This window comes from Penicillium canescens (genome assembly GCF_028828765.1).
Source record: "Penicillium canescens strain IBT 15451 chromosome Unknown utg000006l_segment0_segment0, whole genome shotgun sequence".
NCBI lineage: Eukaryota > Fungi > Ascomycota > Eurotiomycetes > Eurotiales > Aspergillaceae > Penicillium > Penicillium canescens.
Window position 1 is genome coordinate 935,415 of NW_026703968.1, and position 27,061 is coordinate 962,475.

Sequence of the window (27,061 nt, forward strand, 5' to 3'; positions counted from 1 at the left end):
GTCCAGTCAGGATATTTGCACCAATTTAGTTTATATTGACTTCATTCATGACTAAATTTATGACTACATTTATGACTACATTTGAGTTATGGATAAAAATACATGTATAAGAAGTGCGATAGTCTGTTCAACAGTCGGAAAGAAACAAGCCCTACCCGATATGAATATTGGAAAAATATCGTTCGACTATTGGACATACATGTCGTATATATCTTGATCTAATAGCATACGCCAAGTGATGAACTGTTGTACTCTCTCTTGTCAATAACGTATATTATTGAACATGACATTATAGTTTGCACACCGCTAAGCCAAGCATCTCCTAGCCGTAAATCTGAGATGCATCGAGTGCAGATTCTCTAGATCTCACAGCTTGCCGAGGCACTGTTGACTGCGTGGGGAATAAGCTGTAAAACTAGGACATGACCAGTCCAGTCAATCGTGTTTGTTTGTTTTAGTAAGATCATCTTCAATTTTTTGATCAGTGACTCTTGCGCAGGTGTCCTTGGTATATAAATTCTTGGTTGCAAATGGACCTTTAAATCATCAAAGACGAGCCTTGAAGATTGGGATCATGTGAGTGGGAGTCCTGCTTCGACTCTCCTAGCACTCTTCTAGCTCAAAATTATATCGCAGTGTGCTAATTCAACATTCGGCAGCGAGAGTCAAATGGAACGGGATAGAAGTAACATTAGAACAGAGAATGATATTTACAAATACGTCTTTTGAGTAACAACAAAGAAAGAAAGAGACTGTAATGCCGGTCACGAGATGATTTCCAAAGTTGCTCAAACATCTCAAGTCTCGTAACCCATATCATTTCGATTTCCTTCCCACCCGAGGTTTCTTCGTCGGTCGAACGGGAGTTTTATAGCTCGATGCAGGGATAGACTGCAGGTATTCAGCTATCGCGTGTTGCTTAAGTTCTCGAGCCTCTTCTATAGCAGCAGCTTGTTCATCATCATCACCCTCGTCGTTCGTAAACGGATGGTCCTGAGCCTCCTCACAAAGCAACTTAACAACGTCAAGACGCTTCGTCTGAATTGCACAAGAGAGCGGAGAGTCAAAACAGTTACCTCTTCTGACTTTCGCACCGCGAAGCAGAAACATCCGAATAATCTCCACATCACCGCGACGTGTCGCAAGATGAAGCTCAGTGTATCCATTCTCATTCTCAACCCCAAGCTCAACATCTGGCCTTTCTATGATCTCGCGAGCAATTTCCAGATGTCCATTCAGCAGTGCACGGTCAAGAGGGCTATAAGTGTCGCAATCCCGAGCGTTGATATCAGCGCCGGCTCGAATAAGCGCCATAGAAAGTCCCGGATCATCGCCTTCAAGCGCGAGATGCAGCGGCGTCTCATCATGAAGATTGCGTGCATTTATCATCTTGCGCGTGAGTTGCGGTAGCAAAAGATCAAACATGCCCTGATCATTGCGCACGGCCAGATGATGCACTAGCTTCCATCCATGATCGCCGTCTTCAAAGTCTCGGTGACCGGTCCAGGTAAGCTCCCCTACTCGGTTCAGATCCAGGTTTGCATCCAGGAAGATCTTCATTATCTCCACACTACACGTGTGGGCAATGTAACCTGCAAGTCCTTCTTTGCTGACGTCCACACCAAGCTCGATCAGCTTTCGGATTACATCTTGTTGTTGTGTGTACACTGCATGTGCTAGCGCGCTCATACTGGTACAGTAGTCAATGTTCTCGAGGTCAGCTCCATAATCGAAAGGCAGCTGTACCATCTCGGGTGACCCAGAGTGAACGGCTAGACTTAGCATGTGTGCTCCGCCCAGGCAGTATACGTTGGGATCGACCCCTAACCGCAGGTAGTATTGCGCCTTTTCATACTTGCCGCTTCGAACTGCTTGTGCAAAGGGCTCGTCGTCGGACGGGGTGACGTGTTCATCTTCGTAAAAGTCGTCGCGGTTTTCGTCATACTCTATGTCGTCGCGTCTCGCCCAGATACCGTCTGGAGTTTTAAAGTCATGTTTTATATATACCTCGTCTGATGGCAAGGCGCCCTGAAGATCTTTGGATTTTCTCTTGGCGGTCTCTTCGAGAATGGCGTGCATATCTTTGCAGCTTAATGAGAGGTTGATAGTGGATTGGACGTCAAGATAGTCTGTAATTTGGAGGAGGAGATCTTGTGGTAGATTGTCGAAGTTGGCCTCCTTCCGATACTCATTGCGGGTTGACGGCCTAGATCCCATGACTTTAAATCCGATGTTCTTTGGTATAAACTGGTAGATTTCGAGGCCTGCACTTGGTACTCAAAATGATATTGAAAGTGAGAATTGATTGTCGATGAACAACCCAGAAACAGGCCGGAGTTATATATAAAAGTTTCATCTCGGGATTCATTGAAAGGAGTTATTTTTATCTACTGTCTACTCGAAACTCTATGAAAGACCTGACCAAAAGACTGTTTCGAGTCCCTGTGGGCTCTTTCCTTTGAACTATGATCCAATCCTTGGCACCTCCGTCACGGAGGCCACACAATGAAAAGACTTCAATCTTACTTGATGTTCCGATGACACAACAAAGCAAAAAGACTAGAAAGAAGCAAAGATAGATGCAGATAAAGAAAAAGGTAAAAGTGATATTAGAGATTTTCACTGAACTGTGCTGTAACCATTGGCTACAATATTGGTTTATTCCACAATGTTGTCCACCAAATAAGACAAAGCAAGCTTTAACGCAAGAAAAGTTTGTATTCTCAAGGATTCACTGTTTTTAGAAACGTCTCATGAGAACGAACACAAAAGCCTTAAGACCAACATAACCTAAATCTCCTCGGTCACATTCAATGCCAACGTAGTACATCCCATAGGAACAGTAATCCAGGCAGCCTCCGCAGCAGTGTGATCACTATAATTGTACATGCCATTAAATGACATAATCTGACCAACAGTGGTGCCGAACTTCTCAGCAAGATCCTTGTAAACACCATAGGTGAAATGGAACGGAGTGACACTACAAACACTAGGAACACACTGAGGAATCTTGAGCCAGGTACCCGCAGGCAAAACCTCAGTTGTCGAAGAAATCATGCCCTTTGCCTGAGACCAGATGGTGTCAACGGTGACGTTCAGCTTGTAAAGGGCAATTCTTTCAATCGTGTCGCCAGCGATAGTTCTGTAGTCGTGCGGACCACCCTTCACACATGTTTCTGTGGCATTCTGCTTGGTCAAAAGACAGGTGCTGTTGTCGGGGTTGCAAACTTGGGCGGGGATGCGAAGCGTGAAATCCGCGTACAGGTGTTCTGCGTCGATCATGCGATTGGCACGCGCAATATCGCATGCTCCGCGGTCGAATTTCTTGGCGATGCTGAAAATGGTATCTTCAGATGTTGTGGTGTACACGAAAGAGGTGGCGTTAAGAGATGATTCATCACAGGTGCTTCGGCTTTTGTGTGGAAGGGCAGAAGCTGAGATAGCTAGTGCCAAAAGGAATATCTTGAGGGAGGAAGGATACATTCTTATGGACGTTTTTAAAATAAGAGTGTTATAGGTATCTCTGGAGGAAGACGGCGATTTTATAGACTATCTTGATTACGGGGTGTTTGACCTGCGTGTCCTCAATGCATGGGGAGTCATGAGCTTGAGCAACAACTCCGAGGTCCACTGGACCCATCTCGGAGTTCCCAGAAGCTTGTGGTTAGTACAAAGTGTTAATGCAGCGGAGTTCAGGGGTGCAAATCATTGCCTATATATTGGTTCCTCAAGATTACGATTTATCCGACCTTGTCGCTGTGGGAGTCTTGAATATCAATCACAGTTACCTCGAGTATAAAAGAATCACATCATTTGTCTAAACCCAAGCTGTGATTGTGTGCATGTGCTTTACTACATGACCCTGCGAATGCTGAATACATGTCCTAAATCCTTGCATACATGGTTCGATAAAACACGGAAGTAAGCTGGGAGCAACTTGTACCTGGATCAGCTCAAAGCTAATCAGTGTCTTATGGGGGAAACAAATTGCTGAAGACTGAGAGGACAGACAATATCTGCAGGAAAAATGTCGATCGTCTATCAAATCCACATGGTCCACTTTCGTGACGCTTGTGCTAGATGCTGGTCAGGCTTTCGAAACACGGGCGAGAACGCGTGTTTTTCATTGAGACTAGTTATAAAATACTCCGGGCAAGCGGAGGGCGTAGTAGCTTTGACCCTGCAAGTATCTCAATCAGAGCATCTTGGTTGGTCCCCGCATAAGGGCTGTTCTCCCCGCGTCGTGAACTAGCTACTTTTTGAGGGGCCAGAGATATAAAGATCCCTTCTGGCTATCCAAGGCAAGACATTTCAGGCACTATATTATGTAGTTATCTTGGTAATCTCGGGATCGGGCTTGGATACCGAAAGAGGAAATGACCTGCACCTCGGTGGAATGCACACTACATGTATTTCCGCGCAACACTATATATGTAGGGCTTGATCTGATAAGGGAAGATGGATCACATACAAATCTACCAGAGAAGTATTAGTGTTCAAGCTTTCATACCCAAACTCATAGAACTCCCAGATACCATCGACGGAGGATGGCTCATTTGCAAGAGATGAGTGGGTTAGGAGACGTACCGGTTCAATCTCAAACCTTTCCTCTGAGCCATCATTGGAATGACAGGAGATTATCGCCGAGCCAGCGGGAGGAGGCTGAATATATACATTAAACATAACTGGTCCCACGACCTGATCGAGCGCCGACTGAATGCCATCCCAACGAGGCCCAAACCGGCTCTCAAATATCTCTGTCCACGAGGGACCCGCATCACCTTCGGATATGGCAGCAAGCATGGTCCAAAGAAAGTATTTATTGTTAATCCTCCGATGGACCAACACTGATGTCCAAGCAACAGTGTATCCATTTCGGCGGACACCGAACTTGAGTGTTAGTGGACATTCGCCCCGGAAATGCCATAGGCATGTTGCACTGAGGATGAATTACGTCCCAGTCGAGTTGAGATGCCATTTGTGAGCTCTGAGATATTCCAATAGGGAATTCCGGAAAGAGCGGATATTTATATCCTTTTTGAGTTTTCTGTATTCTCCCCGAGGTTGGAATCGAGGCTCTTGGGCTCATTGTTTTCATTGAAGCGGAAATTGCGAGCTTCCAGCAAAGCTTCTAGTCTCGCTGATCAGCTTACCAGTCTGAACACTCTCGGTCCTCATGGATAGTTGTGTAACATGGAAAGTTGTTATTTTCAAGACATATTTGTGTAGTATAACCCCCCAGGCCAGGATACTGCTAGGCCTTGGGGAAATGCTGTATCTCCCAGAAGTAGGTGATAAGAGCAAAGCAAGATTATAGCCCAAGACCCCGATCGATAGACTGAGATTCAAGTGAATCTACCCTCCACACAAGTTAAAGTATAAGGTATACATATCAAGCAAGGCATCAAGAAGGCGCTCCCAGGCAATGAACTGGGAGACCTATGTTACAACTAATGTCCACTAAGTTAATAGTCATAGCACAAGAGAAATCAAATATTAAATGTGAATTTTCATGCACCTGAATCCAAAGAATTGAAGTTATAGAAAATGTAAAATATTCCGCTTCAAGTTCGGTTAGACCCGAGCCAGGGCCGGACTTTTAGCGGCGAGATTCATTGGTCCATCTAGACAAGCAAGACCCCATTGGCACCGCGTAGGTGTTGGCGTCCACGCAATAGTACGGAAATTTTGATGTACCACGGAAGAGGCGGAAGCTGAGATTGCTCAGTTCCTCGAGGAAAAATAAAAAAAACGCTGAAACGGCACTAGTTCCTTTCGTTTGGACTTAGAGAATATTACAACCCTTGAACTTGTCACATAGGTAATCCCCAGATTTGCATCCCCAGCATTTCAAATCTCACCGAGCATCTGGAACAGGCAAAGTGAAAGAAGGGGTGAACCCCGTGGGAAAATGTTGGGCCACGCGTCCCGCGATCGGTTCGCCGAAGTTCTAACGGCTGCCGAGCCGGACTAAATGCCGTCCTAGGCTTGACTCAACTTGTTCGGACGGACTTAATGGTCTCGTGCACGGCTTGGGCTGTAAGCCGAGAATTAGCCAATCCGTGGAATTATCCGGGGAGAACGCGCCTCGTGGCTTGCGCACTATACACCCCCAGAACCATACTGGTGCAGCATCGTGTGAGCCAGTAACAAACTATACTCAATCAGGAGTTAGGGTTGATAAATCACATTCCGAGTGAGTCAAGCCGATATTTTCCCGGCCGCCACACTGGCCTTGGACTCTTTTTTCCTGTTTCTAATTTGCTGCTGGATGTATCCACTCCAACCCCTCGAAACATGCCGGATCAGTCGATGGGATCTCTGAAGTGGAACTTCGGGTGTTCTTGAGATTATTTCTAGAATGTATCCACTTGTTGAGACTAGCCGATGCAAACTTTTTGTTTCTAGTAGACCTGGCATGAAACCGCGTGGGTAAACCGCAGTGGATACATGTACTCGCATTCGTTATTCATCAGCTAAGTTAATATCGCTAAAAATTTGAGGATGCGGGGGCCATGATCTAACTCTATGGGGTTTGTGAGTGCAGTAAGCACTAAGTACCCCTCTCGCTGAGCACAGGGAACTTGATATTGGGGAAGGATTCTAGCTGACAAGAGAATTACGAATCACAACAAACTGAAGCCAAGCCATGGCGCCCTTGGCCGTGGAGGCTTGTTCTCTGACTATCGGTTCCAAGACTGCCCAGTAATGCCGTCGTTTGAGGCGCGGTGCTTCTTTTGGTTTGTGGCGCACCTTAGCTTCCAACGAGTATATGCATTCTCGTACACCCGGGTCATTGCTACTCCGAGTATCGGTCTAGTCTTCAAATCTGGATCTAGCGTGCTGCTAGCCCCTTCGTACGGCACACATGGCATCTGGTGATCCAGGGTCTCCCGCATGAAATTTTCTGTCTGGAGTGCAGCGTTGCGTCTCCAGCCCCGGGGAAAGGCCGGTCGAGGGCACTAACCCCAGGTAGCGAGGAGGACAAAAACTTGAGGCGCAAAATGGGACCAGGGCTATATAATGCGCGTGGTCTGCCTCCTTGCAATTCTTTGTTCCTCGACTGAGTTCCCTTCCTTCTTATATCTTGTGCCCTAGTTTCACAATCAAGATGGCAGTCAGCCAGTCAGTGGTTGGCCGTACCAATGCGGAAAAGCCTCACGGTCTCAAGGGATTTGTGTCCAACCCTTATGTCTTTTTCACTTGTTTGTTTGCCTCTTTGGGTTGTATCATGTATGGATACGATCAGGGTGTAATGAGTCCTATTCTTGTCATGGAGAACTTTGAGAACCACTTCCCTCTCTTCATGGGGTCTACCATCCAGGGTTGGCTGGTGGCTGCTCTTGAGCTCGGTGCCTGGGCTGGTGCTTTGATCAACGGTGTCCTGGCAGATCGCATCTCGCGTAAGTACGCTATGATGGTTGCCGTTGTCATCTTCACCCTGGGCACTGGTCTGCAAGCTGGTGCACAGACGCCTGCGTACTTCTTTGCCGGTCGAATCATCGGTGGTATTGGCATCGGTATGTTCAGTATGGTTATCCCTCTGTACCAGGCCGAGATTGCTCCTCCTGAGCTACGTGGTTCTCTGGTTTCCCTGCAACAGCTGTCTATCACCGTCGGTACCGCCGTTGCCTTCTGGCTTGACTATGGCATGCAGTTTGTTGGCGGCGTCACTTGCAACCCTGAGGGTGTTGACAACCCTTACCTGGTTAGCGGCACATACAATGCCGCTCAAAACCACGGCCACACCTGCTTGGGCCAGAAGACTATCGCGTGGAGACTTCCTCTGGCGCTGCAGATTATCCCTGCCTGGATTCTGTTCTTCGGTCTCTTCTTCTTCCCATTCTCTCCACGTTGGTTGATGATGAAGCACCGTGACGAAGAGGCCAAATCTGTTATCTCTCGTCTGCGTCGTCTCCCTGAGAACGACCCCCTTGTTCAGGCTGAGTACCTCGAGATCAAGGCTGCTGTCATGTTCGACGAGGAGACCGAGCGTGAGCTCGTTGGTGCCGGTGGTGTTTGGGCTCCCTGGAAATCTCTGTTTGCCCCTAATATGCTCAAGCGCTTGGTTCTTGGCTGTGGTATGATGATCTTCCAGCAGTTCACCGGTATCAACGCCGTGCTTTACTACGCGCCGCAAATTTTCTCCTCAGTATGTGACACTTCTTCCTTGCTAGACAAGGTTAAATTCTTTTTGTTCATCGTCTCTGACTATTTGATCTTTTTTACAGTTCGGTTTCACGTCCACGAAAACAACCCTTCTCGCCACTGGTGTGACTGGCATTCTTCAGATTATCTTCACCCTTCCCTCCGTCCTCTTCCTCGACAAGTTTGGCCGCAAGACATTCCTTATTATCGGAGCTGCTGGCATGTTCCTTTGCCATATTATTGTTGCTATCGTGGAGGGTATCTACAAGCCCCAGTGGGACCTGAACGAGGGACTAGCCCAGTCCCAGGGCTGGGTTGCCATTGCCTTCATCTGGCTCTTTGCTGTCAACTTTGCCTACTCCTGGGGTATGTGATCGGCTCTTCAAATCCTGGAATGTTCTTTTATACTGACAATATGCAACAGGTCCGGTCGCTTGGGTTTTGGCTCAGGAGATCTTCCCCAACAGTCAGCGGTCTCGCGGTGTCTCCATTGTTGCTTCCACTAATTGGATGTTCAACTTCGTCATTGGTCTTACTACCAAGGACATGCTTAACTCGATGAAATACGGTACCTACATCTTCTTCGCCATCTTCAGTGCCATGGGTGGTTTCTTCGTTTGGAAGTTTGCCCCTGAGACCAAGGATAAGACTCTTGAGGAATTGGATGTCTTCTTTGGTGGTGCTATGGACAGCATTGCTGAGACTGATCGGCTTCGTATGCTTCGCATCAATGAGAGCCTCGGCCTTGCTGGTGTAGAGAACTTGGAGGACCTCAAGAGCGAGAAGCAGATTCATGCTGATCACCTTGAGGTCGACTAAACCACTGCTTAAAAGCAATGATAATGATAGTACGGGTATGATGGGGCCTGGGTCTTTTCTTATTTAATATGTAGTTGGATTCCATCCTCAATCTAAATACCTAATGTCTCTACATCCCTTATTCTGTACGGGTTCGGGGTGCTCTCTCGTAGCATTCTGTAGTACTCGCAACTCATGGTCGATATATATTAATGGAGAGGACTACTTCATCAACAAACATGAGGGTATACTGTAACGTTAACGAGGAGCCTCTGAAGGCGGAAGCCAGTCGATAACGTTAACCTTAAAAAGGGTTAGGCATGGTCCGTGCATACGCGTATTTCAGACATCCGACTCAACTTGAGATCATGGCAAGTGGGTACGATCAAGGCTATTCTTGTTCAAGTTTCTGACTGCTAAGGCTGCACCATTTCTGTCCGCTTTGACCCCTCAGGGTCTAAGATAAACTACTCGCCTATCGGAACCGAGACTTCCGACGCCCTAACCGTCTCGCTTTCTACACCACCTGTGGCAAAAATGCCACGAAGAACCCATAAAAAATCAAGAAATGGCTGCATTGAATGCAAACGCCGTCACATGAAGGTTTGTTGCTCGGGAAACGCGTATACGCATTCACTGACCCCGCTAGTGTGATGAGCAAAGACCAATATGTTCCAACTGTATCAGTTCGGCGCGGGGCTGTCAGTTCGTGGGGCCGGAGCCGATCCTACATTCTTCACGGAGTGTTAGCCGTGAAACAGCATCTGCATCACCAGCAGTTGGGCCCTCTGCTGTGGCCTCACCAAATCAACAAGCCGGCAAGGATCCTGAATGTGCACCTGTTAATATGCTTCATGTCGAACTCGCCCACAATCTCTCTGCTGAAGCACTGAAGGTATTTGAGAAACCAAATATCACGTCGTCAGTTTCATTCCAGGATATCCTACAGTACTGCCTTGGTGCGCCATATCTCATGAATGAGCTTCTATCTCTTAGCGCTTTACACCTCAGCATTATGAGGCCAGGACAGCGAACATTTTACAGAGACCATTCCACCGAACTACAAAATCATGCATTGGGCGCATTTCATGGGTTGTCCTCACAAATCACAGATGAGAATTGTGTCCCTGTCTTTCTGTTCGCTGGCGTTTTAGGGTTACACATGCTCTGTGAAACACTAGTCTGTCGCGAAGATAACTTCGAAAGATTTCTGGACCGCTTTGTACAATACGTTATCGTACATCATGGGGTGCGGATAGTTACAGGACAAGGGAGATGGGTACTTTTGCAGCAAACAGCATTGAAGCCGCTTTTCGGGGTTTCAGAAAAAATACCCCCTCTCGATTCAAGTCTAGGACCAGTTTGTGGGACGCTGTTCAACCGTATCCGGGCCCTTGGGCTCGACGAGGCTACGGTCAGGAAATATGAGCAAGCTATCCAAGCCCTACAATCAGTTATGACCGTTGTGGAGGGGCAACACCTGAGAGGCCATGACATAGATGCTCTGGTGGCATGGCCGATCCTTGTTCCTCGTGAATACATTGATCTAGTTGCAGAGAGGAAAGGAGAAGCTTTGGTTATCTTGGCATACTTTGGCGCCCTTATTGATACGCAACGACATTGGTGGGTATTTTGTGATGGTGGGAGGTATTTGGTTGACTCAATCAGCCAATATCTTGGGCCTCCGTGGGTAGAATGGCTCGAGTGGCCTAAGCAAGCCCTAGTGCACGCCGAGCCTGTGTAGATAAATCTATGGGCTGTTACAAAACAAAGACCGAAATCTGATATACTCTACCATACATAGAATTTGTCTGGATGGCTTTCACGCGCTAGGGGACCTTGATCAAAAGCTTTCAAGGGTTGGGTAATACTAATACTAGACAACCAGGCCGGCCAAAGCGCAATCGGTCTTGATTGATATAGATCCGGATCTATACATATACAGGAAGAACAGAGTGGAAGGAAATAGCATATATATGCAGGACATGCACTGAAGAGTGCAAATGTTATAAAGATTGATAACTAGTGGTGATCATCCGCATCGAACCGTGGCATCTCTCGATCTAGATATAGCAGGGCCTAATGCAATGAGAGGCCCCATACTGATCGTCTGGGATCCTTCGCCATTTTGGTTCGAAAACGGGGTAACGACCTCTGCTTAGAATTTAGCGAGAGCTTATTAAGAGACGGTTAGACTGTAAATCTATTTGCAGTGGGCATAAAGCCCAGTCAGGGTTGAAGGAAGCTTGGTGTTTAGTACTCAGTGCTTGCTATCGGGCGAACCCTAGGCGCAAGGCTTTAAAAACCGAGTAACGGGGTGCACGACGCAAAGGTAACCAAGATAGTGTTTGACTCTTATTTGGACTTACCAGTTTTAAACGGTTTCTGCAACGCACGAGTTATCGGACTACGGGAGTGCCTCTCGACAACTCCGAAGCTGACCGCTCCGTCCGCGTTCGCAAAGCAAAACGTTGAAGCTTAGGAAAGTAAGAAACAAGTGAGGTGCACTGTCGAACCCTTTGTAAGGCTTCCAAAGGATTTTAAGGCTGGATGGTACGTGAATGCTTGAAAAGCCCGTTCCTATCGACCACACAAGCTAAATTATCTCGAAGCCTGGAACCAAAACGTGTAATACGCAACATCGGTGTCTCCAAGAAAAGACAAGTGTAATCTCCAAAAAGAAACCAGATAGAGAAAACAAGGTATAAGTTAGTCTGTTGTTGGTCTTCAAAGACGTGAGGGAAGCTTGGCGATCCCCACGCCGTCAATAAAGAGAATATATGAAATATAAAAGGACTAAATATAGTTTCTGTGAGTCGCCAAGTCTTCATCAAAAAGAGTCGATTCGTCGAAGACATTAAGCTAGAGAGAAGAAGAGAAAGAGAACAGGAGAGACGCCAAAAAGCTAGTCTATCTACCTCCTCCGTCCAATCATGTCGGCCCCTTTGTCTCACCGCCTTCCCTATCCATCCCCAAGTGGTCCGAATGGCGTCACAGTTCGGGTGTTTCAAAAACCACGTGGAAACTTGGTTCTCTTTAAACTATTGAATGTTTCAAGATGTTGTTCTAATAATATGTGGACTTGATTTAGCACAGAACTCAGAAAGATGTGGGCTTTTGAGGGAATAAGCGTGCCTGGAACAAATATTTAAACGGCCTCGCTGCTTTGCATTACTGCTGCAGTCACATCCTCAGCCAAATATCCAGAAAGATATCTGTCTACTGACGCTGGCTGCTACTTCCCCATCATTATAAGCTCTCCATTGCAAACTATATTTAACACCTTTTGCCTCATCGAAAGCCAGCCAAAATGCCAATGGGTATGCTCATTCAAGACGGTCAGAATATCTGGGAAACCGATCAATGGGACCAGCTTTCTTGCTGGGTCAACGTCAAATTCGACCAGGATGACTACTCGTGGAGCGATGAACAACTGTTTGATATTGTGATTGGTCGTATTCGATCCGGAAAGGCTTCTATCAGCTCTGAGGCCTTGCACCATAAGAAGTCATGCTGTCTTTCGTTGCGAGTCCCTATGTCTTCCTATGACACAGGTGAAAGTATTGCTTTTGCTGCTATGCAGTTCGCAAAAGGGTACCAGGAGCAATGCCGCATTGGGAAGACCCGACTCGATAGGATCTATCTTTTCCGCTGGTTGAATGAACAGAGGTAATAAAGGAAGGTAGACAGATCCACCCCTTTCGAATAGCTCTTTTTGGGCTTTTACCTTGGAGATGATGAGGCTAGTGGGGCCTCCAGAATTTGTTTGCTTGACTGCCCGTTTGATTTGTCCGTGGATTTTGATCGCACCCTTGGGAACAAAATATATAGGCCTTCTTTTATATAAAAACATTTTTATTGTTTGATTTCCGCTTTTCCCTTGTCGAATCTTAAAGTAATACATCAATATCCTTCCCATAAATCAATTAATGATTCAGCCTCCTAATTTACCTGTATTGTAAATTCCCTCTGTCTTTCCCGTCTCCTGTCTATCATATTGCAAATTTTCCTAGAGACTTCGTTGCATGTAAAAAACTTTTACATTTCTATGCTATAATTCTACATGTACTCGCTTCTAGCTCTCATTGTGCAAGGGGACGTTTCAAGCGTTAAAAAACACTTCTGTTTTCTCTCATTCAAGTCTCACTTTTACATCACATATGGATTTCTATCCTCGGCATTCTTTTACTATTGATAATGTGACCTAACGTAGTATCGGATACAAAACTGCATAAAGTAGAGAGTCGAGCAATGTATGATAAGAACAAGATGAACTTTTGTTGACGTATCTCAACTAGGAGCAATATAAAAATGAATATCTCTCTCCTCCAGCCTCTCTTCCTTTGCATTCCCCATCTCCACCTTTCGTCTGCAATCCTTACGACCGTTGTATTATCCCCCTTTCCGATATTTCAGTGCTTGGCCCACGACAGATATTTTTACTTCCTTACAAACCTTTACAGTGAGAAAATCAGCTTTTATTTCTCTTTTCCAATCTTATATCTTTAATCTTTACTGAGCATACTAGGCTTATCTTCAATCCATCACAGACAGCTCTGCCGGCACTCACTCGCAAGTGTTACTCGTTCCTTTGCGTCCCCGATACCCACTGTTCTCTCCTATCAGTCTTGCTATTCGATCCAAGCTTTTACCACAGTCAGATACCGGGGGCTTATTCTCATCATAGAACGACATTCCATTTGCTAACAATTGACAAACCCGAGTTCTCTCTGAGGCATTACACGAAGAAGAAACAGTTACTTTGATCTTTACAGGTCCCTCAGTATTCACCTTCTACATGGTAACGCACTTATCATCGTCAAAGAACCGGCGCAAATCCGCAAACTTCCCACTTTCACATTTATAGCAAATCCAATCGTCATCCCTTCATCTTACATTTTGCAAAGTCTTCTACAAACATCGACATTCGCCGCCCTCCCCCGATCCATATGCAAGGTATTGCCCGCATGGATCCTAGTACCTACGTCCTCATTGGAGGGTTTGCTGTTCCAAAATTAAAAGGCACCTCGAACTATTCCACGTGGGTCGGCAAGCTGGAACTTGCCATGCGCTTCACGTTTTCCGATCACTGGTCCATCGCCACTGGAGAAAAGCTCCGGCCTTCCCACTACCATGAAACTTTCGAAGAAGACATGCAGCTCATCAGAAGCGTCCTTGCCCAAGAACGGGCCTCCCTTCCGCCATTTGTGACCCAAATCCAGATGGATGACCTCATGGCGGCCTTGAACGATATCAGCGGAGAAGGCAGCAATGCCAGTATTGACCACGCATGGTTGATCAAAAGCACTACCGCCTACAATGTCCTTCTCACGACTCTGGATGCTAACCTTGCTTGTCCCTTTCGCGAAGGTGAGACTGGAAAGGCCTTCGAACTGTTCACGTGGTTGCAGGACACCTACGGAAAAGGAAGTCTGCGAGCTCTGGTTGAAAAGTATCAATCTTGGCGAAGCATGCACTATGACGGTGGTGATCGACGATCGTTTATCAAGCAGTTCGAAGCAACCAGCCGGAAATTGGCTAAGGTCATCGGACATCCTGTCGACAACGCCATTGAATTCTCCCGCTTCATGGATGCCATCTCAGGCAACGAGGGAAGTCTCCTGATTGCCGCTGAGTTAGGGATGGATCTTAAGAGCCCCTTCGCCATGCAAAAGGTGTATCGATGCTTTGAACAAGGCGTTGAAGCTGGCATGGTGTGATGGCCGAAACATCCTCCGTCTTCTTGTGTTTTCCCGCTGTCCCACGCAACCGGTCTGGATTCGCTATTTCATTTTCTCGGGTTCTAACTTGCTGATAATTTGCTATCGCGCGTGAATTAAATGCACCTTGCTTTGATATTTGTGATATTAGTTGAGGGGAATAAATTGACATTGCTTCACCCCATACCCCAGTCATTTGCCAAGCCTCGGGATAGTTTTACCCTTTTAAGTAACGCGAGCTTGCTTCCCCTTCAGTGCACTACTTCCACTCCTTATCTTTGGTTTTCGGTTGCAAATAGAATCATAAAATTTCAAGACACTGCTAGTTGGTTCAATACTCGCCCTTTGCAATATGATATCGAAATGAACACATCCGTCGACCTCGGTTTCTAGACTCAACTATAGCTCTGTAGTTGACTATCTACCTCTACGTCATTATATAGTCATGCTTAAAACTACAGATATCTCTGAGCTAGTCATTCAAATGGGGTAAGATTCTCCAAGAAAATACGAATGGGCGAATGTAGTGTAAATGCCTTTGAGATGCAACGCAGTACAGAGGCCAGAGCGTAGACTAAACCTATGGACGTATATATATCCGGTTATGCGAAGTAGATATAGGTTGCTCATGGTAAGATAATGTCAAGATAAGCCTATCATTTGCATCTGTCAACATGCCACCTCTGACGTAGAGAAATGAATAGACACAAGCAGCAATTCATCGCCTAACACGGAAAAAGCAGTCGAGATAGGTGACCAAAGAAGCTACTCGATGCGTATGTCCAATCATTCTGAAAGGATACAAGCTTTCCCCCGCTTCGGACACCTCTTGTCCAGGTGCAACAGTATCCGAACATTAATCCTACTATATTATCCCGGAGAGTACTTATTCGCTTTGGCCCCCGTTCGTCCGTGGCTTGATACATACTGTTGGAAAGCCCTTTGCGACTGCAGTGATCCAACTGCGACTACCTCAATCCAAGAATTGTACATTCCCTTGCCATCCAGCATTGGCTTGCCCTAATGCGCATCATTTAAGCCAACATGAACGCCCTATCAAGCCCGGAGCAACTATGGCGAATCGGATTGATCCTGCTAGCCGCCACTGTACTTTATGCCCTTGTCAACAAAGCACTCGGAAAGTCTTACTTGACCGGAATCACGCTGCGAGGTCGAAAGAACTCAACAGCTACAACACCACCTCGATCCTTCTCCCCAGAAAAGACTGCAACAAGCCCAAAATCGCCGTCCACCTATACCACCGCTTTACCACCCCAACGCAGAAAAGCACTAGCCGATATAAAATGTGCGAATGCGCCATACCGCGACGTGAGCGAAGACGAAGTCCATCGCAACATCCTGCCCATGAGCGCCGACTATAGGTCAAGCCTAGGTAACAAATATACCCCGACGGGATTTTCTGTGCATGAAATCAAGGCACTGGGGGACTTCCCAGACTATGCGACCTTGAGTGGAGTACCCCTTCCCAGCCCATATCCCGAATTTGATATTGAGAAGGCACTGCCTCGGCCTTATCGTCCGTTCAGATGGGCATACCACCAGACCATGTGTACGTCTCCAATAGCCCTAATATTACATGATCTAAGACTAATTTACCCACGAATCTTCAAACAGCTTTAACAAAGCTTGAATCTGACTGGTGGATCGAGCTTGAAAATACATACAAAAAGCGCATTGCCCAGCGCAAGGAATTGTATGCAACGAGGGGCAAGGAAGTACTCGATTGTATGCCAGGGTCCGAGTTGGCCTGCAAGGAGATCATGGAAATGGTACTGCAGTTCATCTGTGCTCGGTATCCACAGTATTTCACCCTGGTGGACAATCGGATACTGCATAACAAGATCCTCGGTACAGAGCAGGACGTGACGGCTAAGCCTCCTCTTGAGGTCCTGCTGGATAACGTACCAGAGGATTTCGGTATCATGCTTCGTGATGACACGACGGGATATTACTTCCTGCGTGCGGCCGTCATCTGCTCGGCGTTGGGATGGAATGTAGCGACTAAAGTTGGGAAGCAGTTGCATGAGATTCATGAGCCTATTCCAGATTACAAGGAGAAGATGCAGTTCTCCATGGATCGGTGAGTTGCTTGTTCTTTCTTTCTTCCGGTGCAGTAATTCAATACGGGGCGACTAATTGGACGTGGTATCCAGGTTCTTTACCAAGATGCCCACCGAGAAACCAATCCAGAGAGGATCCTGGGGTTTGGAAATCGGGCAGCCATTGTATATGCCACCGGGCGACCCGCACGAAAAGCTCCGGCTATCTCAGCGGCCTGATCTGGCGCTTGATGAGTGCCATCTGCGAGTAGACTGGCAGACCTTGAGACGGCTTCCCTTGTCGGGCGCTGTTGTCTTCAACTTCAAGGGCCTTTTCACTCCCGTCAAGGAATTCCGCGATGAGCCTGGTGTGCCGACTTTGGTCGCGAAGCTCCTCACGGATGGTAAGAAGCATCTCATGGAATACAAGGGTGTATGGCACGTGCAACATGTCTTGCTACCTAGTTTGAAGGAATGGGCGAAAGAGCAGGAAGATAAAGGCTGGGTTCCGAAGGATTGGGAGGTCGCTACTTTGGATGATAGTCCGTGGTTTAAGGGTTGGCAGGAGAAGTGGCATCGGCAGCAGGGATTCTAGGGTTAGTTTGGTATGATTTATTCTGTGTCTGATACTATCATGTGTTGATCTCATTTCTGTCATGATTCCTAAAGTGGGTAGTTTGATGTTCGGGATACATCTCTCTGCAAGTTGACTCGAATGTACATGATTGAGATCGATGATATTCAATATCGAACAAGTGATTTCCATAGGCACAATCATTTGAGCGGGATTCAAGAAATTTGTACTATCGCCAGTGTGACAGGAGGGTGGTATCATTCGATGTCGTGGTTCCTCGAGGCGATGCCATCCAGCAGTGTTGCAGGTGGTGGGCGTGATTTCTGCACGACGTGAGCAGGCTTTAGTAGCCTGGAAGTCGAGACAGATATGTCTACAGACGGTGGGGTCTCTATGTGACCGGATGATCTGTCCAGAATAGGATTCCGAGTGGGAAATGAAAGGGGCTCGTTGAGTCGCAGAATTGCTCAATCGTCGCCCTCGGCATCCTCCTGGCTCCTGCGCGGGGATCCAACATCGCTGCCCTGTCGGCTCTTCTCGGAATCACCGTCATTGCTGTCGCGATCCAGCTCCTCGAGCTCATCTTGGAGCGGGCTAATGCGCTCATCCAACATATCCAGATCCTCCAGCTGAGCTCGCGGCGGCAACTTCCACAGACTAGTACCGCACACACGGTCCTTGGTTAGAAGGTCGTCGACAAACTGATCCATAAAGGTAAGCGTGAATGTGTCGCGTACCCGTCGCTTCAGTTTCCGGTAATCGAGGAGAAGAGGCTCGAGGGTTTTGTAGACATCAACCGCGTCGAAAGTCAGTCGCACGTAGAAAGCGGCCAATGCGCGCAAGTATTTAAAGTCGCCGCGATCCTTGACGACTCCATTCTCTGGGTCCTCCTCCTCGTCGCTGCCGGGGTCGGTGAAATTAAGCAGTTCGAGGATGACGTCTTTGTCCGGTCCAAGCTGTAGGAGCTTGAAGGCGAGGCAGAGGAATGGGCTTGGCTTCTCCGAAACACCGTAGGTACCACCGATGAAGGTGAGCTCGACGGCACGATCACACAAGGTCGCTGCGTTCAAACCGAAGCACTGTTCTTTCCAGTAGTACGAGTCGGTGATGCGGTCGCGTACGGCTTTTTCGAAGAGAGTGACGGGATTGACACCGCGAACCAGGGGCCCCGTGTAGCCACGGTTATCGAGGAAGGTGCTGGCATCGGCGCGATGGGAGGTCATTTTGGCGTTGAGGGCTTGCTGAGAGCGAAGATGAGAAGTGAAAACCCAAGTGTCAATGCCAAGACTTCCGCCTTATCGATAGTCGCACGGCCAACCCCGTAAACAACTTGATGTCATGAAACACTTGATGAGACATTGCCAAAGTGGCTTGATGTTGTATCTTGATAACTAACATATATCCGTGGTATGCAGATTTGACATTTCAATCCTGTCTATTTGTCTTAGTCCATGCAGTCAACCCGATCATGGTCCTCTTAACGTCCTCCACGGTCTCGGCCATCGTGTCGATGGGAGTGATCTGCATATTCACCATGCTACTATTTCTCTCAGGATATGTACTGCAACAACAATCTGTCAAGAACATTCAATATGCCCTACGACCTCAAGATGATACCTCAATGGGGAAACATGGGGCCCCGGGCTCCGCATTCCAAAAGCCCGCTCAAAAGCGAGGGGTATCAGATCAGCACTCAAGCTCACCTGGAAACTATGCCTATCTCCAGCTCCTGTCTGAGCCAGACCCCTCGGATATCTGCTCAGCCATTCTCTTCTTTAAACAACTATCAACAAACGGAACAGCCGTCCAGGATCGTCTGTTTATGTACCCACAACAATGGGACCGAATGTCCCCCAAAAAACTTGGGAAATCCGCCTCTGCAGCTCTATCCATACTGCGTGCAGCCAGTACAAAGTACGATATCTGGCTACTCCCCATCGACATGTCTGCTGCCACAACTGCGGGGTACTTAACGACAAACAGCAAACTGCTCCGGCTAGGCCAGATCCAGTTCATGCAGTATGACAGTGTACTGTATGTCCAAACACCAGGTCTGTTGCTAGATACAGGCAAGCTGGATGACATGTTCCTGGCTCGGCCACTACCTCTCCGCCATGACAAGAACCGACAAGAATCGTTCAACAACGAAGCTTGGATCCCTATGCCGCTCCGTGCCAACCGCGATGAGCCTCTGCCTTCTACATATCTAATAACAGTCAATAATATTGAGGGCGGCAATGTTGAGGCAAGAACCCATATTCCCAATGTCGCACTGCCTGGATTTGGTGATCTCGTGGCTGAGCCGAAGCGCGCTGCAAGACTAGCTGAGATTGGGGATGAGCCTGGTTATGTTTATTTTGACAGTGACCGAGACGGACGCGTCAAGTGGTCTGGCAATCCTTATTTTGGAGCTTGGCGATCCCAGCAAGCTGAAGTCTGCGAGGGTATAAATTTTGATGAAATAATTCATGACGAGCAATGACTTCGTTATATTATGTGACATGTTCTTGTACATGCTGGCAACAAACTTCCCTTGGGTAGCATCTGGCGTTTAGATTATTTGGTTTACTTTCTTGGGACATAGCTTCATATGTGGAATATTCCGTGCTCAAACATTTCTTCGCCGACCAGCTCTACTTTTGGCTATAACAATTACTATTGACTACTTTAAAATCCACGTTTTGGGCCTGCAAGTCATGATATTCGTAAATTATGTCAATATCGATTACGATTTCTTTCAACGCCCACTATGAACCAGTCTATTGAGGTACTCCAATCTCATAGCCGAGGAGGACCTCAGTGGTGTTACCCTCCCAGCCACGGTTCCCGCTTGTAGAGATCATGTAGCGACACGCGTTATCAACGAAAAGTTGTGAAATAGTTCCTGTCCGGTGACCTGGAATAATGAGGAAGGGCACAGCTGAGCGGGACTGCTCATTCTGGTCGTTTTGTAGGTCGTAGAGACGGAGGATATCATGAGAGGCACTAAAGCAAAAGTTAGAAGAGATGTCAATCGAGTGATTAATTTTTGCTCACCAGACGAGATGCCGCCCATTCGGCATGGCCTTAAGTGCTGTCACTGGTCCACTTCCCTGGGGGAATTTGAATGTCCGTTCAGCATTTCTGAGACCCTTGTGGAGACTGTACTCCTCGACAGTGCCATTTCGTCGTCCTGCATAGATATAGTTCCCATCGGGGGACCAGCAGGCGTTCATACACCAGGGAGGGACGTTTTGAGGGGTTATGCGAGCAACTGGATCGGGCTGTCGGCGGTCCCATATGCGGATTGTTCCATCGATGGACGCAGCCAGGAACGTGTTATCTGTCTGGATGCCTTGCTCGGATTGCATATTTTGTGAGAAGTCCTGACCATGAGATGTCTCGAGATCCTCTGCCTTGGGAATTCCATTGACAACAGGCTGTACTGCTCCAGTGGGGATGTTGGAATCGTTCGAATCTATCTGCTGACTCGAAGGATCTGGCTTCAAAGGTGATTTTCCTGCCACTTTGCTTTGTTCAGTCTGAGCATTTGCGATGCTAGGAGGTGCTGGCACTTCGTCGTCAATTTCACCCGGCGCATCTGCATCTGCCATAGCTCCGTGGGCCATGGCTCTGCCAAATTCATCGTCCTCGTCTACCCCGAATACACCCCCAGATGGGGCGCCACCATCGGCTGCACCTCCATCCGCATCGCCGAATAACGAATCGGCTCCACCAAACAGTGAGTCCGCCGGTGAACCCGCCTGCGGGTTTTCGGCTTGACCTGCGTCTCCGGCGTCCTGTGAGGTATCCATAAAGTTGAAACTATCTGTCCCAACTGCTGCATAATTGGACGCATACGTGCCATTAGTCTGGTGGAGGTCAATAGTGTCCCTGGGTACTGGAAGAGTTGATTCCGGACGGATCTGCATGGCAGAAATTTGCCCAGCACTGCCTCCAAAGGCCCGTCTAGCCTGTCCGGTGTTGAGATCCCAGTCGAAGACCCGCTTATCCCAGCTTCCAGAGAGCAATGATTCTTCATCTGATGTCAAGTTCAGTGAGGACACCGCAGAGGTATGTTGTTGCAGAAGAGCAATCTCCTTGCCCTCGTCGTGGCGCAAAGTCTGCAATCGAATTGCACCAGACTCGAGCCCAGTCAGCAGCCATAAGCCTTCGCTCTGGCTAGCCAGGGAGTACACCGGCGACAAGTGGCTCCCATCCATGTTCTCCCAGTACGTCATCAGCACTCCAGCTTTCACGACACTATCCACGAAGGGATGCCGTTGCGCCACAGTCAGCATGAGCTTGCTGTTGATCGAATCTGCCCAGTTGAACTTCCGCACAAAGCCATCCGACCCTCCGGTGAAGACCCAGCGCATGTCTGCGGTAGCCGTAATGGCATTGATCGAGGTGGCATGCGGCGCAGCAGTAGTAGGTACGACATCGTACGTTTTGGCAGTGAGACACTCGGCGCGCACGCTAGGGTGATAGATAGAGAATGCTTCTAGCCTTGAGCTATCACCATCGGTGTTCTGTTGTGAGGTAATTCCAGCGCCCTCAGAGGCCTGGCTCGTGTTGGAGGGACTGTCCGCATCTTGGTCTTGGTCTTGGTCTTGGTCTTGATCGTTGTCTCCTTCGCCATCATCGACATCACGCATTGTATCGTCAATCTCGTTCTCATTATCGGAACTTCCGTCTTGGGAGCCTAGAAGAACTCGGAAGGTGGTTAGCCAATGAAATTCAAATCGATGGGCCAGCCATTGAGCGGTGCCAGAGCCATACCTCCCATATCACGGTCCTCCTCCTCTTCAAGAGATGCCATGTTTGTCTCTGAAGGCTCGTTTGAGCGCCAGCTGCAGAGTGGAGGCCGTTGCTGTCACGCGCAATTGAAGGAGGGATCGGATCGGAGCCTGCAAACAAACGAAGAGCTCGCAAACGGGACCCAGTTGCAGGGTAAAGGAATGCTGTATCGCGGATATTCGTGTGTCAAGCTCTCGCACACGTGCAGAAGAAGAGCTGAAGTATCTCCGAAGGTGCGGAGGGGAGTTGCGGCTTAACGCGACCCCGACAATCCGTGGATCCGCAGGGCCACTTCTTGGCGTCTGGCCAATCACCGTCGATCCTGGCATACATCCCATACCCTAACTCACTGCATTCACGACTGATGAAGCCAGCACTAGGAAGCATTGCCAGGGCATTGAGTGCAAGTGGAAGAACCGTTGTATTGACTTTCGGGCTTTTTTGGATGGAAATTTCCTTCTTTTCTGGGCTTGAATTAGTATTTGCACTTACTGTATATGGTAGGAGAGATTGAACAATACTAATTATTATTACATATCGTTTTGTTTGGGATGTGAGAAGCATCCATTTTGGATCCCGCCGGGTTCAATCATATCCTTCGCTTCTTTCAACTGTTCATAGGCACGTTTCTATATTCTCACTTTTGTTTTCCCATATCTGTGGGGGCCGTGTACCTCCTAATACTCCCTCTGTCACCACTCCCTCTACTAGCAATTTAATCTTTATACCTAGGTAGACCTGAGTCCAGCCAGGTAGATTGCCGTCTGTCTTAAGCCAAACACTATACGCCGCTCCTGGTCTCTGCGTGTATTCAAAAAGCCATTGTTAAAGGTATCTAGCTCTAAAGCAAATAAAAGTTATTAATCACCGTCATCATCCGACATCCCTTGTTATGTACAAAGTCCAGGCATAAAATATTTAATATCAGATCATAGTCATGTATCGTTCCAAACTCTGCCCAAGGACATTGATAAATGGCCACTGGGTGTTCGTGCTGAACAATCGGGCCCACAGCTTGAGAACAGCCATGCCCAAAGAAGCCGGTTCAAGGTTCGGCAATGCCTCACCTTCATCTAAATCTATAGATGAGTATGCTTCCTCGATTATGCAACGTGTCCATCGTAGAATACGGGTTTCATTTTCTGTAAAAAGAGGGTTAGAAATGAGCTTCAATATATTAAGCCAAGTTTGAAAGGAGAGAGAAGATTTGCGGAAAATTAGGCACTGGGGAATGAAGATACCGCTCAAAGATTGATCCGGCCCGGCCTCAGCAAGACTAAAGAGCCACTTGCTCAGCAGCACAGCACACTCAAGACTAGCAAGCGAATGACGCACACTCCAGAAGAAAGCCTGACTGCGAGCAATATGGTCAATACCGAGACGCACGGGGATGCTAAGAGCATGGGCAGCGTAGATAAGAGCTGGGATGAGGCGGTAGCTTCGCTCTGGGCGTGGGGAGCGTCGGAGTGCTGAGGCGATGACCACTGGATCACGAGTTTCGAGGCGTCGGTAAGGGCCTAGATTTATAGAGAGGCGGACGTAGGCAAGGCCTAGGAAAGCGCTTGAGGTGAATGGGATTGGACCATTGGCGTTGTGTGGATCGAGACTGGACTCGGGGGCTTGTTGCCATACTGAGGTCCAGGAACGAAGAGCTCGTCTGTCGCTGGTTAGGATACCTTATAGAAGGGCAGGTGAAATTAAATCGGACTTACTCTAGTTTGTTAAGCTCTTCGGTAGGGAGAGTTGTGGAGTGGTTTCCATTTGGTAATGATAGCTCGCTCACGAGATGAATTCTTTGTAGGAGACCGTGGAGGAGAATATAGTTACCCAATGGTGCCGGGATAGGATCCAACGGCACGGCTGATCGGGACTTCTGTAGAAGAAGGGTCAAGGCATCCTGGAAGAATAGCTGCTGAGGACCTCTCTCCCGTTGAGCGGCTTCCCATTCTTGAGGGGTGGCTGCAATCCATTCCATGGTGGAACAAGGTAGCCGCAGATGAATCTCATTACTGCGCAGAGAGGGATAGGCGTTGTATGCGATACTGTGGATGTGGACGAAACAGAATGCAATCAACTTTGTACGTCGGCCAGATTCTTGATCAGCCCATTCATACCAATCAAGAGGCGCTCGTGGATCTGAGCGCAAGGGGTCTTCTGTCAAACCAGCCTCACGGAGGTGTCGAACCAACAATCCCTGCAGGTGGAAGGCTTCTTGTACCAGTCGCGCGTTCTCCCAAGTGGCGTAGCCCATCAGAATGAGCAGACAGCGGGTGACTTCAATCTGCTTCCATGAAGCATTTCGTTCCGCTGCTACCTGCGGTGCTGTGAGGGATTGGTCTCCGAAGTTGGAATATGGCGGGATCCCCAGCGGCACTTGAGAGGCTGAACTGTAGCTAGGTTTAGAAGGAAGACGGGATTCTCGGGACATTCGTTCGAAGAGGACCGCTTTAGAGACGTGGAAGATCCTTTCTGCGTTGCGATGTTCAAATCGATATTGAGCGCCAATCGTCATTATGGCGAGGATGACCTCAGGGGCACGTTCATTAATATGAAAAGTTGGTATGTGCATAAACGGAAGATGAGGTTGAAATCCTTCGAAGTAGGACGTGAGATATCGCGTCAATGTATGTCGAGATGGCAGCACGAAGTCAGGAATGACGTTGCGGAAGTCTTCAAGGGAGGCTGCGAGTCGAAAGCGTTGGTCTTCAGTGACACTGAATCGCGATGTTTTCTTTGCTACTTGTGGGGGTTCTGGAATGATATTAGCATAGTTTGGGTGCAAAACAGATGAACGGCTTACCAGAATCGGAGAGGTTCCCTAAGCTCTGGTCACCTCTTGGTACAGACGGAAGCCATGATCGAAATGGTGAGTCTCCCCGAGATGTACCACCTGGATTTCGTCGCTGCCTTTCCTGTTGATCTTGAGTCGGTCGGGCGGCGTCTTGGACATTTTCCAGAGGGACTTCTTGTGTTTGGGATGTTTCTCCTTCGCTGGGAAGCCATTCTCCAGGTAGGCCGATTGAATCCAAGAAGTGAGTAAACTCTTGAAAATGGTTTAAATCTTCAGGTAGGTAAGGCATAGGTTGCGCTATCATAATGTTAAGCAAAATAAAACCAATAGCAGAAATGCAGCCAAACAGCTTATCCCGTGCAAGAATATACTACGCAATATTTTGGAGACGTACCTGTAGCCTGGTAATCACCAGGAAGAAGCAATTGCGCAGCTTGAAGCATATCTGGATCATGCATCATACCGGGATGTGCCTCCATAGCCGGGTTCGGGGCAGCCGCAGCTGCAGGAAGCATGCCAGCAGCATGGCTCTGGTCTATATAAGGTGTACTCTGTGCAGCAGGCCATTGGTGCACAGCAGACGGTCCTGCAAGGGGCCCTACCGAGCGGGATGGTGTATCATATTGCGGGATAGCTGCAGGATGATGTGCTGGCTGGAAATCCGACTTTGCGGTCGGCTCAGGCGGCGCACTTGGCGAGGTAAGGCCATCTTGGTGGGAGATGCGCGTGTGACGCTTCAGTAGATCCCTTCTAGTGAACGCTGCCCCACAGAAACAAATAAATGGCTTCTCCTTGGTGTCTGATTATGGGTCAGTACTTGCCCCTCAGGATCTGCCCAGGTGCTCCAATCCAGCTTACGGGTGCGAATGTGACGCTCCAAATGCTCTGTTCGCCGGAAGCTCCGACCGCAGTGCACGCATATGCGTGCCCTTGCTCCACGGGCCCTTTGTAACGGGGGTGATGGGGACGCCATTGAAACATTGGGGGATGGAGAACTGGATTGGAGACGAAGATACCTGGGAAGTGGAATGTGGGTGTCGAGATAGGAGAATCGACTCCAACTACCCCAACTCGGGGCTGTCCGGAACCATTCGGCCCGTGATAAGCGATAAAGGTGGGGTTCGGAGTTGGGGTAGTTGCGATACTATACTTCAACTTCTTGACTTGTTAACTTGGTTGACTTGCTAGTTTGATAGCTAAGTTTGATCGGTCATGTCATGCAATATGTTTCCTGGAGTCGCAGTCATCACTGGGGCTGGTGGAACAGGTATGTGACTTAGCCGATCGTTGTGGATATACAACCAACACTTCCTAGGAATCGGTGCTGCAACAGCAAAAGCGTTTGCGACAGCAGGATGTGAAAGAATCGCTATTACAGACCTAAACGAAGAGTCCTTGCGAAAAACAGCAGAAGCCATCACTTCAACACAGCCCAAGGCCCGTCTCTTAGTGAAAGCCGGAAATGTGGCAGATGACCGATTCGCAGACTCGTTCATCAACGCAGTCGTACAACAATTTGGCCGAGTCGACTATGCTGTGAATTGTGCAGGTGTTCTTGGCAAGTCAATGCGGTCGGCCGAGACAACTCTTGAAGAGTTTGACCGTGTCAACAATGTCAACTACCGAGGCTGCTGGCTGTCTTCTCGAGCAGAACTTAGACAAATGGCATCTCAAAGTGAACTCCCAAGTCATGACCCCAACCGTCCTGGCCAGCGGGGCTCAGTGGTGAATGTTGCTAGCCAGTTGGGAATCGTCAGCCGTCCAGGTGCTCGTAAGTGTTGCGCTCCTGTCTATTAAAAATGCACGATTAATAATCTTCTTTGTAGCTGCATATTGTGCATCAAAATCTGCTGTTATTGGAATGACTCGAGCAGATGCCATCGATTATTCCCAAGATGGAATTCGAGTCAACTGTGTCTGTCCAGGTGTGATCGAGACACCACTCATCATGGAGAAGCCCGAGGTTCGCGCGGCCATCACACCGGCAGCGGAGATAGCTCCCATGAAGAGAATGGGGCAGCCGGCAGAAGTTGCCGATGCAATTCTTTTCTTGTGCTCAACTCAGGCCTCTTTTGTACAGGGTCATGCCATGGTGGTTGATGGTGGATATGTTACTGTATAGCTTATCCATGAACATATAATGATGAAAAAGTCGAGAAATGAAAGAAACAATGTCAATGTACCTATGCGC

At 48.1% G+C, this 27,061-nt stretch overlaps 13 protein-coding genes across 13 annotated transcripts; 7 read left to right on the forward strand and 6 right to left on the reverse strand.

Moving 5' to 3' along the window:
- Window positions 1-816: 816 nt before the first annotated feature.
- On the reverse strand, window positions 817-2,217 carry N7446_009299 (F-box domain and ankyrin repeat protein; the record flags this gene model as incomplete). The annotated part of the gene is made up of 1 exon (XM_058518044.1): window positions 817-2,217. One exon carries the CDS (start codon window positions 2,215-2,217, stop codon window positions 817-819), a length of 1,401 nt encoding a protein of 466 aa, XP_058368832.1.
- A 573-nt stretch (window positions 2,218-2,790) lies between these two features.
- On the reverse strand, window positions 2,791-3,483 carry N7446_009300 (LysM peptidoglycan-binding domain-containing protein; the record flags this gene model as incomplete). Its single annotated transcript, XM_058518045.1, has 1 exon — window positions 2,791-3,483. One exon carries the CDS (start codon window positions 3,481-3,483, stop codon window positions 2,791-2,793), a length of 693 nt encoding a protein of 230 aa, XP_058368833.1.
- Window positions 3,484-4,403: 920 nt separating this feature from the next.
- Window positions 4,404-4,803, reverse strand: N7446_009301 (uncharacterized protein; the record flags this gene model as incomplete). The annotated part of the gene is made up of 2 exons (XM_058518046.1): window positions 4,404-4,425; window positions 4,511-4,803. 2 exons carry the CDS (start codon window positions 4,801-4,803, stop codon window positions 4,404-4,406), a joined length of 315 nt encoding a protein of 104 aa, XP_058368834.1.
- Window positions 4,804-7,111: 2,308 nt separating this feature from the next.
- On the forward strand, window positions 7,112-8,967 carry N7446_009302 (sugar porter family MFS transporter; the record flags this gene model as incomplete). The annotated part of the gene is made up of 3 exons (XM_058518047.1): window positions 7,112-8,152; window positions 8,232-8,514; window positions 8,573-8,967. The coding sequence occupies 3 exons, from the start codon at window positions 7,112-7,114 to the stop codon at window positions 8,965-8,967; spliced, it is 1,719 nt and encodes a 572-aa protein (XP_058368835.1).
- Window positions 8,968-9,314: 347 nt separating this feature from the next.
- On the forward strand, window positions 9,315-10,690 carry N7446_009303 (Zn(II)2Cys6 transcription factor domain-containing protein; the record flags this gene model as incomplete). The annotated part of the gene is made up of 3 exons (XM_058518048.1): window positions 9,315-9,321; window positions 9,368-9,549; window positions 9,596-10,690. The coding sequence occupies 3 exons, from the start codon at window positions 9,315-9,317 to the stop codon at window positions 10,688-10,690; spliced, it is 1,284 nt and encodes a 427-aa protein (XP_058368836.1).
- A 1,566-nt stretch (window positions 10,691-12,256) lies between these two features.
- N7446_009304 (uncharacterized protein) lies at window positions 12,257-12,619 on the forward strand (the record flags this gene model as incomplete). Its single annotated transcript, XM_058518049.1, has 1 exon — window positions 12,257-12,619. One exon carries the CDS (start codon window positions 12,257-12,259, stop codon window positions 12,617-12,619), a length of 363 nt encoding a protein of 120 aa, XP_058368837.1.
- Window positions 12,620-13,895: 1,276 nt separating this feature from the next.
- On the forward strand, window positions 13,896-14,666 carry N7446_009305 (uncharacterized protein; the record flags this gene model as incomplete). The annotated part of the gene is made up of 1 exon (XM_058518050.1): window positions 13,896-14,666. The coding sequence occupies one exon, from the start codon at window positions 13,896-13,898 to the stop codon at window positions 14,664-14,666; it is 771 nt and encodes a 256-aa protein (XP_058368838.1).
- Window positions 14,667-15,710: 1,044 nt separating this feature from the next.
- N7446_009306 (heme-dependent oxidative N-demethylase family protein) lies at window positions 15,711-17,321 on the forward strand (the record flags this gene model as incomplete). The annotated part of the gene is made up of 3 exons (XM_058518051.1): window positions 15,711-16,236; window positions 16,302-16,767; window positions 16,841-17,321. 3 exons carry the CDS (start codon window positions 15,711-15,713, stop codon window positions 17,319-17,321), a joined length of 1,473 nt encoding a protein of 490 aa, XP_058368839.1.
- A 446-nt stretch (window positions 17,322-17,767) lies between these two features.
- Window positions 17,768-18,523, reverse strand: N7446_009307 (PRP38 family protein; the record flags this gene model as incomplete). Its single annotated transcript, XM_058518052.1, has 1 exon — window positions 17,768-18,523. One exon carries the CDS (start codon window positions 18,521-18,523, stop codon window positions 17,768-17,770), a length of 756 nt encoding a protein of 251 aa, XP_058368840.1.
- Window positions 18,524-18,834: 311 nt separating this feature from the next.
- N7446_009308 (uncharacterized protein) lies at window positions 18,835-19,782 on the forward strand (the record flags this gene model as incomplete). The annotated part of the gene is made up of 1 exon (XM_058518053.1): window positions 18,835-19,782. One exon carries the CDS (start codon window positions 18,835-18,837, stop codon window positions 19,780-19,782), a length of 948 nt encoding a protein of 315 aa, XP_058368841.1.
- A 277-nt stretch (window positions 19,783-20,059) lies between these two features.
- N7446_009309 (WD40 repeat domain-containing protein) lies at window positions 20,060-22,101 on the reverse strand (the record flags this gene model as incomplete). The annotated part of the gene is made up of 3 exons (XM_058518054.1): window positions 20,060-20,285; window positions 20,337-21,984; window positions 22,062-22,101. 3 exons carry the CDS (start codon window positions 22,099-22,101, stop codon window positions 20,060-20,062), a joined length of 1,914 nt encoding a protein of 637 aa, XP_058368842.1.
- Window positions 22,102-22,899: 798 nt separating this feature from the next.
- N7446_009310 (C2H2-type zinc finger protein) lies at window positions 22,900-25,878 on the reverse strand. The gene is made up of 5 exons (XM_058518055.1): window positions 25,729-25,878; window positions 25,265-25,669; window positions 24,880-25,167; window positions 23,792-24,830; window positions 22,900-23,736 (listed from the first exon to the last, which is right to left on the reverse strand). Exons 1-5 carry the CDS (start codon window positions 25,841-25,843, stop codon window positions 23,004-23,006), a joined length of 2,580 nt encoding a protein of 859 aa, XP_058368843.1. The 5' UTR covers window positions 25,844-25,878; the 3' UTR covers window positions 22,900-23,003.
- A 159-nt stretch (window positions 25,879-26,037) lies between these two features.
- Window positions 26,038-27,032, forward strand: N7446_009311 (SDR family NAD(P)-dependent oxidoreductase). The gene is made up of 3 exons (XM_058518056.1): window positions 26,038-26,137; window positions 26,186-26,641; window positions 26,697-27,032. The coding sequence occupies exons 1-3, from the start codon at window positions 26,083-26,085 to the stop codon at window positions 26,990-26,992; spliced, it is 807 nt and encodes a 268-aa protein (XP_058368844.1). The 5' UTR covers window positions 26,038-26,082; the 3' UTR covers window positions 26,993-27,032.
- Window positions 27,033-27,061: the final 29 nt, after the last annotated feature.